The sequence below is a fragment of the Propithecus coquereli genome, unplaced genomic scaffold (genome assembly GCF_000956105.1).
Source record: "Propithecus coquereli isolate 6110/MARCELLA unplaced genomic scaffold, Pcoq_1.0 Scaffold427, whole genome shotgun sequence".
Taxonomy (NCBI): domain Eukaryota; kingdom Metazoa; phylum Chordata; class Mammalia; order Primates; family Indriidae; genus Propithecus; species Propithecus coquereli.
In genome coordinates, this window is record NW_012150030.1 from 394,258 (window position 1) to 406,766 (window position 12,509).

General features: G+C 36.6%; 1 protein-coding gene across 2 annotated transcripts in view; it reads left to right on the top strand.

The window, feature by feature from the left end:
• The window catches only part of SGIP1 (SH3-domain GRB2-like (endophilin) interacting protein 1), a 194,505-nt gene that overhangs the window by 162,143 nt on the left and 19,853 nt on the right, over positions 1-12,509 (top strand). For both annotated transcript variants that reach the window (XM_012653762.1, XM_012653763.1), the window contains one exon: positions 11,159-11,270. In XM_012653762.1, coding sequence (XP_012509216.1) covers positions 11,159-11,270 — 112 coding nt within the window. The remainder of the gene's footprint in view (positions 1-11,158; positions 11,271-12,509) is intronic.

Consider the following 12,509-nt stretch of genomic DNA (forward strand, 5'->3'; position numbering starts at 1 on the left):
GCTTCTCAAACTTTACCTTCATTATTCCCCTTCCCTTGCCCAAGGAGTCTTTTTAGACCTTTGTCTTTTCCTAATCACTCCCCTAGCAGAATTTTAATATCACAGATGGACTATATATCTGGTTATGCACTATATATCTGTGTGCTTTATACATTTAGAAAAGTAAAATTTCTTTCACCTTCCCCCAAGAACCAATTTTCACCTGCTTTGGGGTGATACTGCCCCATTGAGAATCCATGCTGTGCGTGCAGCTAGATCTCGGAGCAGATCTTACTAACATGTAAGGGTGAACATTCATAAAGCAGGGGAAGGCTTAAGAACACAATTGAAGTTAGATTTGGTTTTCAGTCCTAGCTTCTCTGCTTACTGTAGAGCAAGTTGCCTTGAGCAAGTCAGTTTCACTAAGCTTTAATTTAACAGTATGTACCTCAGAGAGATGTTTTGAGATTAGAAGACATAATACATGTAAAGTATTCAGCACAGTGACCATCATATATAAGTGATTTATATAAATTAGCTCTTGCTATCAGTACTCATATTCTCCATAGTACCATGCCATAGCTGTCTCAGTTTCAGATGCTGACCACACTGTCACTGCTATAGGAGCTATCATACTAAGACAAAGAAAACACTAAGTTCTTAGACTAACTCAGGGAATCGATTTGAGCAAGCGTCCACTCACTTTCCTTTCATTCTTCTATGGCTTTGTCTTCTGCCTTATGTCTGTTTTTAACAATAGTCCATGTTATTTTTAACAATAGCCCATCTCAAATAAGCTTATTCTGACTTCGGTGATGAACACAAAGTATAATTTTATATTTTCTGAGTCAAACATTTTAGAGAGTTAATTAAATTGGGCATTAATTTGGATGACAATTTATGCCCTCTAAGCAAAGACCCAGTTTGAAGAAAAATTCTTTATGAAACATGGCAAAAATGTCAATTGATTGTATATATCTGGACTAAGCAGAATTTGAAAAGCAAAAACTATATGCACATGAAATACATAACCAGGGCATGTGGGCAGGGATTTAGTAAGAGGAAAACTAGAAATAACTCTAATCCTATTTATTTACTCAGAAATTCAGTATCCTTAATTCTACTCTATAAGTGACTTTCTTAAGTACACTTTCCTCATTTGCATGAAGGAGTATGCCTAGCACCCTGCAAAGCATGTCGCAGGTATAACTCAGTGCTTCTGTGGGTCAGGACAGGGCCTGTGGGGGTCTGTATGGAAAAGTATAGAGTCGAGTGGACCTCGATTTGAATCCTGACTCCCGAATCAAGCCAGTGTCCCCCTCACAGCAGGTACTCAATAATAATGCTCCTCCCTTCTGAGGTTTGCCCTTTTCCTCTTCACTCTCCCTCAGCAGGTCAACTGACACTACTGACCTCAGAACATGAGAAACCAAAGTGGCACTGACAGAAGCTTCTTGGCTTTAATAAGCCACAGTTTCATCAGCACTAAAATGGTGCTAATAATATGTTTTTCTTAAAAGTGTGAGGTAATGCATGTGAAACAGCACAGTCCCCAGAATTCAGGAAGTATATACTCAGTTTAGCTCTCATCACAGCACTATTATTTATTAGATTAGATGATAGCCTTAAACTGTCAAAACTTCCAAGAAAATATTATATGTATAGATTTTAATATGCAGCATGCACACACCCACAATACACATATATATAAGCTATATTTTATATAATCTAAACCAACTGCCATCATAGTATTCCAAGATGTGTAGAGAAAAAGGAAAAAAAAACTTATATGTGATAAATTTCCTTTGACTTCTTTTCTCCCAAACCTATCCTAAAAATTTTTGAAAACAAAGCTGCTCTGATTTAAAAAATTTACTTTATTAATCATTACTTCAGCTAAGATTCACAAGGTCACAGGAGCATACTCACTTTTTCAAGTTAAGCTCTCATGATACAATTCTTTCCACGGGGCTAGGAATAACTTTTAATTTTCTCTTTGTGCTTCTTTGGTGTGCTAAATGCATATGGTGTTGAGGGGAACCTGAAACAATGTATTGTATATCATGACTGTCAGGCAAATTCTCTGCTATGTCAGTGGCTGCCAAGTTATGGAGTATTTACTCTGTGTCAGGTACTGCAATTTACATATTCTGTTGAAACTCCTTACTCAAGTGTTTAATAATATTGGTGACCTTGCAGTTCCTGGATTCTGAAGGCAAGCAAAGACCACAGCGACATGAAAGTCTTTACTTCCAGCAATAGTCCCCATTCAGATATCCCTTTTCCCAAATTAACACAGGTATCTATCCCCATCCATTACATGAATGCAGAGCCAGTAAGTTTTTCCATAAAATCTGATCTTACGAACAATGGACATGCAGTGCAAAAGCAGTGCATATTTATTGCAAAGTGAAATTGCTAATCTTAGAAAGGATACAAGATTCCATAAAGCCAGTGAAAAGGATGCTGCTTCAATAACAACCAAAGTCATTGTCAGCTGAGCGTAAAAAGAAATTAAAACTATTAATAACCTAAAGAAGATGAAAAAAGTAAGGTTACATCAGAGCCACTTCAAAAGAAAGTCAAGAAACTGAGAGACATTTAGGAGAATTTATAAAACTCTCAATTAATTCTGTAATAATGGTTCCATTTATGATCATGAATCAAAGCTAAATCTGAACCTTGAATGGTGTGTAGAGCTATAATACAATTTGATCAGAAAAATATACCTTTCCCAAAAAAGTCAATGTAAATCATTTTTGTTCATTCAAAGAACTCATTAATTATTACTGTAGCTTAAATTTTGTTAATAAAAGATTTTTCACAGTCCCAATCAAACCTTCCCGTCATTATATACTATGAAATTGTAGTATCCATTTAAGTGCATTAATTTTCAGAAGACTTCTTCTCTGATATTGACTGTCCTCATATAACAGGCTATCCTATATCATCATATTTAATCTTCACAATATCTGTAGAAGGTACTATTTCCTTTTACAATGAAGCAGAAACTCAGAGAGGTTAGGTGATTTTTCCAGTATCACACAGTAAGGGATAAACTCAGGATTCAAATTTAATTTAATCTCTTTCCAATATTCTTTCTCTTTGTCACTGCATTATACAGAATATACTCTAAATTATCATAGAATTGACTATAATTTATCTTTTTACTAATTCTAACCAATATGATTCACTTTTAGAGAAAAGGCTAGCCCAATTCCCACTCTCTGCTGCTTCATACAATTTCTGGAATTTCTTTTCTCTTCTTTTATGCATTCTGAGACTTTCTGTTGCTTCCATCTGTTGGTTATATCTCCTGCATTCTGATCCCTGGGCATAAGGATCATTTGCCTCCCACCTGCAGCAGGTGTGGTGGAGTGGGTAGTTGTTTGGCTTAATAGCCTGCAAGATGGGGATGGTCTGCTAAACAAACAAGACTACCCTCTCCTGTTGTCTGCGCTTCAGATTGTGTTTTGGTGTTGACTTTTTCCAACCCCACATGAACAGAAGGTAAAATCTGCAGCTCTCATGGCATTTGGCATTAGTAGTGCAGGTCTTTCCTACCTTTCGGTAAGGTTGAGAGAGCACTAATATTATTGTTCTAATCTAACGAAGGTATAGCTAGAATCTCTGACCTACCCCAGCCAAGTATCGACTAAGAAGCACGGTCAAGACTGAAGCCCATTTGCAGCCGTTGAAGTATGGAAAAGAAAGAAAAAAAGAAGACTGAAGCCCACACACTTTGACACAGTACTAGATGCTTTACTGTGGGTCACTTGCTGTCTGAATTCGAGCTGGTTACTTAAACACACTAAGTTTCCTCATCTGTAAGAAAGAGAGAATAAAAATAACACCTCCTTGGTGAAATGGTTGTGCACATTAAAGGAAATAACATGTGAAGCACTGCACAGAGTTTGGGCACAGTACATAATAGATATTACCATTTATTGATAATATTTTGTGACAAATGCTACAAACACCCCTGAGGGAGGCGCTACTTTGACTTAAATCCATACTAAATGTAAAACAACCGAAAACAAGTCCTCTTCATGAGCTGGCTTTGATGGTATAAAACGATAAACTTCAACACCGCGAAGTAGAAAAGGTTATAGAGGAAATGGAGAAAGTGTACAGAAAGGGGAGACCAGCTTTGTGCCAAGCCCAGGCTGGCTTTAGGCACACTCTGATATGTGCTTCCGCTCGCTGCAGAGGATTGGCAGTGGTGGGACATGAGGCATCTCTGTTGAACTCAGGATGCACTCGCTGAGTTGGAAAGGAAACCTTCTTACACTTTTACCCAATTCCTGCACCTATATGCTTTGCTTCCCTTTCTCCTTCTCTTTTTTTCTTACTTTTCCTTTCTCTTCTAAACCTTCTCTCTCCCTTCCTCTCCTTTAAACGTTTTTAGATATACAGTCTGTACTGCTTACCCACATTCATATTTCAGTGGACTATTCATGAAACGCTCCCACAAATTAAGGACCTTATCTTTTAAAGATGTCTGTTATTAAGGATTGAAATATTTTCATCCTCAGGCTGTGTAGCTGTGCGTGTTTGCGTGACTTTGCTTGGTAATGAGAGCCACAGAAAACTGCTTTTCGGAAAACATGAAACCCAACCTGGTGTCTCTCTATGCCCTTTTCCACTCCTCAGGACCCCCTACATGTGCAGGCCCATTGCTTTCCGGTGCCCCGGAATTGCTCTTTGGTCAGAATTCCACAGACAAATGGCAGCAACTCGCCCGTCCTGGGGGCAGCACAGATGTGCTGTCGGGTGCAGGCATAACTCTGTTCTGACTTCTCTGCTCCTGGAACAGTGCTGGGAAGTTTTTGGCATCTGGAGTCAGGCGGTGTTAGGTTTGCACCCACTTCTGTTCTGATTGTTTACTTGCTGGGTGACTTATGGCAAGGCTACTGAACGACCTGAAACCTCAGTTTTCCCATCCCTCTCAGGGATAATAATGGTACTTACGTTAAAGAGGTTTTATTAGGATTAAAAGTTAATATAAGTAAAGCCCCTTGAATAATTCTTGGCTTGCAGTAAGAGCTATAGAAGTTTTAGCTGCAGCTACGACTACTGTTGATAGAGCCAGGAAACCTAGGGCTGAATTTCAGCTTTACCACCTACAAGCAGAGTGACCTTGGCCTAGTGAAACAGAGATAGTTATACTGAATCTGTTTATCCCTTCAATGCCTAAAGACCATAAAGCCAGACTGGTGTTTGATATTTGATGTCATTGAAGGAAAGACATAAGAGCCACACTAATAAATACTGCCTGTACCGTGAATTATTTATAAACTAATGGTAATAATATGATAACCACAATATAAAACTATTCTCTAACATCATATAGTGCTTTGTTTCATTTATAGTTAATATTATAATCCCCTTCCATACTGTAAGCTCAATGAAGGGAGGGACATGCCTTGTACATCTCTGTGTTTCCCTTAGTACCTGGAACAATGGCTAATTATTGCAGGAACTCATTTTTTAATTAATGAATATTGATTATTCAAATAATCAATTTGTTTGTTTGAATAGAACAAACATGCATTCAACCAACTTTTATCTCCTATTGGCACGTATTGGCAAGTATTATAATAAGCAACTTAAACAGATAATAATAGCCATCTAGGTATATGTATACCATGGAATACGCCTCAGCCATAAAAAATAATTGTGATCTAGCACCTCTTGTATTATCCTGGATAGAACTGGAGCCCATTCTATTAAGTGAAGTATCACAAGAATGAAAAAACAAGCACCACAGGTACTCACCATCAAATTGGTATTAATAGATCAACACTTACGTGCACATTCATCGGGTGTTGGGCAGGTGGGGGGGAGGAGGGGATGGTATATTCACACCTAATGGGTGTGGTGTGCACTGTCTGGGAGATGGTCACGCTTGTAGTTCTGACTTGGGCAGAGCAAAGGCAATATATGAAACCTAAATATTTGTACCTCATAATATGCTGAAATAAAAAAATAATAATAGCCACCTATGTGATATGTGAAAGATTAGGCATGCATGCACAAAATTTATGATAGCAGATTTTAGTGATGGAAGAAACTTGAAAATTCTAGTATAACTCCATGCTCAGTGAAGAATTCCGTTTGTAGTATCATCTTTGTTTTCTTTGTGTTCTACCTAACAACCTACTCAACTTCAAAGAACCAACTTTAATTCAGAAACCTTAGTAAAGCTAGTGAAGCTCACCCTGACAAAATAACAGCAACAAAAACAATAATAATAATAATATGGTTTTCGAGTACACACCATGTTAAGGACTTCACTAACATTATCCTGTTTGATGTTCACCAGAAGCCTTTAATGGGTGGATACTATCCTTATCTATACTGTTTTAAAGATGAAGAAAGTGAGTCTTAGAGACATTAAATAGATTGTTCCTAGTCATACAGATTGTAAGCGGAAGAACCAGCATTCACACCCAAGTCTATATGGCTCTTTTTGTTAAGTCGTGTAGATGCATCCTCTGTGCCACTCATCTGGCAATTAGTCTTGCAGTGAAATAATCTCATAGTGATATCACTGTTTTTACTGTAAAAAATTTAAGTGCCTATAAACAACTTAAAACCATAGGATCCTAAAGCACAGAGATTGTGCAGTCCATTGCCTTTCATGGTTGAGAGGACCTGAGGTTAATTGACTTCCCAAAGGTCACAAAGCTATTAACTTGCAAATCCATAGCCTTGAACTCTGGTCCCCTTAGTCGCTGTCTGGTAATATTATTTCAGATATTAGAAAACAGTTTTCAGTCCCCTCTTAGTCCTCTTAGGCCAAGAGGTTTGAATTTCTCACCATCTTGGACACTTTTCTGGTTTTAGCCCAGTTTTCCAATAAACCTATTAAACAAAGACTCCCTGAAGTACTATGAGGGAACAGAAGCCATTCATTCATGTCTAATAGCATTTTTATTGGGAATAGTCTTTATGTAAAATATCCTGGCATTCTTAGTAATTAAAAGTTGATCTGTCTTTTGGTTTGGTTGTAGGAATAAAACTATATCCTCAGGAAATGAATAGGAAAAGGAAACCAATTTATACAAAGATGGATTTAGATTACTACTGAGAAATGGTCCAACATTTGGAGAATGTTTGTAGAATAAAATATAGCTGTGGAAAATAATATGTAGAACAAATAGCAATAAAGAAAATCATGTTATAAGTGTCAAAAAAATACAAAATGGCATATTAGTTGCAATGTATAGGGATGTGAAGAAATTAAGAGTTGTGGATCCTGTAAGGTATAAGGGTTCTTTGTAAATTTTTGTTGTTTTATGTGTTTCTGCTTCCCTGGCATCATAGATTACATCTACAATAAGGACTATAGTGCCCAAAGTGAACATAGCTAGAGAACAGGGCTGTTGGAAGGAGTGGAAGGAGGGGTCAGGAAAGATGGGTCTGGAGCAGCCTCGAGATGGCCTTGTGCATTACACTGAAGAGTTTGGTCTTTAAATTGTAGATAGGTCTTCCGATTGCCATCTGATGAATTTTAAACAAAGCACAACAACAAACAAAAAGCAGTAAAACCCTGTCGTTTCTAGTGATCTGTCTGTTACTCATCCATGGGACTCAACAATAGAAAATTGATGATCAACTAAAACCTCAGATGCTTTTTGTCACATATTCTTCCACCAAGCCAGTTTTCCTCAAGCCACAATTGTTTGATTACTTTTTAATTATGCTGTATATGAATTTCATATTTGTTTTTGCTGATATTTTTCATATCAGTTCCAGCTCAGTATCCCAAAAATTTAAGAAAATTTGGAGCACTTTCAATAAATCTGTCATGCATAACCTATATATTATCTTAAATTATGATAATCATCATAAAAACAGCTAATCATTATTGAGTGTATACTATGAACCAAGATCTATGATAAATGTTTTATCTTATTTTATCCTCAGAACAGGCCTGCAAAGTGGGTATTATGACAGAATCCTACCAAAATAATTTAGATAACAAGTGTCAGAGACAGGGCTCCTCCCAGGTATGTCTGAAGCCAAATCCCATGCTCTTAGCCACTACGATGTGCCATTTCTGAGCATTTTTTCTCACTTTACCCAAAGCACTAAACTAAGGACAGATCTCTGATATAATCCACTAGAAAGTTCCTTCCCAATGGGCATATTATACAACCATTGATTCATGCTCATTGGATATTATGATTCCTCTTTTTGTCAATTTACTTGGCAAGAGTATGATCCGCCAAGCTTTGACTATTTTATTCACAGGAATATCATAAAAGGCTATTAAATGCTTTGCAGAATTGAAAAATATTATGCCCACGACATTCCCTTTATATGCTAATATCTGCATTTTTCATCAGTTTTATCTTTTTTTCCCCTAAGAATCCTCACCTACATTATTGTCTTCCTCACAAAAGTATCCACCACGGTATAGCTAGTGTTATCTAAACTCAAGCCTGTTGTGAACTCCTCCTGTTTCAAATATATCTGAGGCCTTCAGTCTTCCATAGAGGGTATTCTAACCTGAGTTCCAGGACCCCCAGGGACCTCAAGAAATTTATAATTTTACTTCAAATTATGTTATATATATGTGAACTTTGCTCTGAAAAATATTCATAGATTTATATGAGATTATCAAAAGAGAACTATGATTTTAACATCTCTAAATAATTTATAAAGACAAATTTTCCTAAATATTTATACAAGACTCTTCACACGCTAATTTCTAACCCCTAAACTTCATCCACTTCCATTCTTACCCTTCAATACCCACCGTACTCACATACACACACAAACAACACCACACTTCCTGTGGTTTCTCAGAATGACATGTGTCTGCTCAGCTCCACACATATGTAATTCTGGGCCTTATTCCTTCTACCCTTCATGAAAGCCGATTCATCCTTAAACCTCAGATCCAGTATCATCTTAATAAAACCTTCCCTAACCTATCCAAGCAGCATTAAGTGCTTTCATAGAGCTTTGCTCATACCATGCTTCTAAAGCATTAATCAAATTACTCTAATTATTTCATTGTAGATTTATCTAACCCCTTCCCCAACCAACTCCAAGTTCCAGCTACATGGTGGCTGTGACCTGGATATAATGGTAACAGTGCAGCCCTCTGACCACTCTGGCCCAGTTTTAACCAGCAGTTAGGGAAGCTGTTCTTCTCCAGAATCTAGTAGTCACTCAATAAATACTGGAACTAATGAGTGAGCAAATACCCTGAGCAACAGTATCACAGAATAATGGCTTCTGTTTACTGTGCCTTCATTATTTATAAATGTGCATAAACTTTACTTTTTTGAGATCCAACAGTGGATAATTCAACATGCATTTAATGACAGGTCAATATAATCCTGGCTCTGTTTTAGGAACTGTAGAAGTCCCATCAAACAAGCTCATGCCATAGTTTCTTCCTTTTAAAAACTTGCAGTCCTGTGGGCAGCACAGACTTAGACATGCGTGCTTCAACTTAAGACTTACCCAATGGTAATGTCATTGTCAGCTTGCCTTCAAATGTACCGTAATTGCCTACTAAGGAGGCAAAATGATTCAGTCCTCAGAGCCTAAACTTTGAATGCATACATACCTGAGTATCAATCTTAAATTTTATTCATGCCAGCTATGCAGGACCAAGCAAGTAGTATAAACTCTTTGAGCTTTGGTTCCATTAACTGCAAAACAAAGATAATGCTTACTTCATACATTTTATATAGGTAATATATGTAAAAAACATAGTAAGTGTGCAATAAATAATGGTGATGCTGGTAGTGAATGTCAATGATGATGATTGCGATGCAATTAGCACATTAAACTGTAACTTCCTGAGGACAAGGACTATGTTTAATTTATTTTTGAATCCCCAGCACCTACCATAGTGCCTGATACATAGTAAATATTAAACAAATGTTTCTTAAATTAATGACCAATTACCAAATCCAAGATATCGAAAGCCAAGGAAAGATAGAAAAGAGACTACTAGCATGACTAGAATGATTGAGAAAAGCCTTACTGAGGAGGGAAGTATAAAAATGGTAGATTTTTTTCACAGTTAGAGAAGAGGACAAAAGTTACAAAAGGCAAAAGAAAACAAGCATAACCCTAAAGTACGTAGTCTATGCCAGGGCTGGGGAGAAGTAAATGTGTTTTGTTTGGTAGGAAAGGAAAGTAGTGAGCATGTGACATCATTAATACTGCCCTTAATAATTACTTACTAAAGCTTTACTCTTTGGTACCATGCCTAGAGATCAATAACAAAGACAATAATCCTAAACTTTGATCCTTTTGGAAGCTACAAATTACAGCAAAACAATATGGGAAAATGTTTCATTTAGGTAAAGTGTGTGGTATAGTGAGAAAAACATGAGCTTTATAGGGGGACAGATCTAGGCTTGAATTTTTGTTTTGCCACTTAACTAACTATATTATCTTGGGCAAGTCACTTACCTCTTGGATCTTCTGTTACCTCTTCTATAAAGTGAGAATCACCATGCCTGTCCCACGGGGCTGATGTGGCACTTGAATGAGATAATTCTTGGTACTGCCTGGTGGGTACCGGGTGTTCAATAAGCACCAGAGCTGCTGTCATTTTTGATGGTGTGAATTAGTGCATTTATGTGTTTGTGCACATTTGGGTTGTGTATGTTTTGGGACATGTAAACATGAATTTACTTGATCTGACAGTAATTGGAGTTTTTGAAGTGGAAATAATCCACAAAAGAACAACGTGTACTGTGACACCACTTGGATATTTGCCTCTTCGAAATGAAGAAACGGGGAAAAAAGTTTTGAGTATTGGCAATGGACTGGGCTGACTGCTCGAATAGGGAACTAATAATTTTCTTTATTAACCACCTGCTGTACAAACTGTCATGCAAATACTGCCTTATGCTTTATGCAAAACATTTGAAAACCCCTGTGACTTCGTTCTTCTGCTTGGATTTTCTTTTCTGTAGTAAAATACGTAATTGAATTAATTTCAAGTGTGTTTGTCTGTAAACCAGCCAAATATTTTTTTTAAATACTTGAGCTCTATGTTGAATATACAAACTTGTTCTTAGCACTTTTTTAATATTAAGAGATAGATTTTATCTCTTAGTCTTTGAATGGACTTTTAGTTTCATATATGCTAACGTGACTCCTATGTCCATAATAAATGGAAGCTTTTCATTTTATGCAGGTTCTTCCAGGGGACCCAGCCCCCTAACCATGGGAGCCCAGGATACCCTCCCTGTTGCAGCAGCGTTTACAGAAACTGTCAATGCCTACTTCAAAGGAGCAGATCCAAGCAAGTAAGCCTGGCACTGAGTCTGCTGTATTCTCCCAGTCTATCCTATCTAGTGGGGGACATCCTAAATATAACTATGTCATTCCTTATTCTAAAGCCAAAAAAAATCCAGTTAACAATAGTAGATGGCACACCTAGAATAGAGGAGAAATTTTAATTAGGAGTATTAGTTCACTGCTTTAAAAAATATATCAAAAGATCTTACTATCCAGAAATCTTTGATTCAATTTTCGTTGCAAGTAACAGAAAACCCTAAACCAACTGTCAACAATGAGAAAATTTCTTGTCTCACGAAAGTAAATATCCAGTTCATGCCTTTATTGTCTTAGTCTTTCCTGCATGGAAATTACCCACATATAAATTGAAACAATGATACATCAGAATGAGAACACGGAAGAAAAAACACCTTTCCAAAACACCCAGAGTAGCAAGGGAGTAAGTTATATGTTACCCTTACTAAGAAAGGAAAAACTGACAGGAAGGAAGGAAGGAAGAAAGGAAGGAAGGAAGGAGTTATAATCACAGTAAAATAAAAATGTTAGGGAAAAATTCATTACCCTCTATTTACATCAGCTTGATTTCACTTATATCAGTACAAACCAACAATCAATACAAATTTGACCTGAATGTATATGTGATATAATTAAATATTTTACCTTTTGATCAGGAATTCCATGGATAGGACTCAGGAAGTCTATGGATTCCCTGAAATTATATTGTATATCTTATATGTTTGTGCATGTGTGCTTTTTTCCATAGAGAGGGACTATAGCACTGATCACTTTAACAAAGGGATTCATAATCCAAAAAAGATTGAGTGATTAGTGGTCTACAGTGAAAATTAAACACCTAAGTCAAACTGGTTTTCACACGTATCATTAATATAATTCCAGGTCTGAATTTGATAGAAAAATAAAGGGCAAACCCACGTGAGAAAAGAATTGCTCTTAATTTTTTTTACTTACAAGGACTAGGACTTGGAAAACCTTAGTATCTATGGCAATAAAAATGAAAGAAAAAAATTAAATGTGCATATAGAACACTAGATTATATTATAAAATTTTTTTGTAACAGTGATAATTAAGTATAATTAGAACTTGGATCTCCACATATCTTTGGTTCCATTAACTGCAAAACAAAGATAATGCTTACTTCATACACTTTATATAGGTAATATATGTAAAAAACATAGTAAGTGTGCAATAAATAATGGTGATGTTGGTAGTGAATGTCAATGATGATG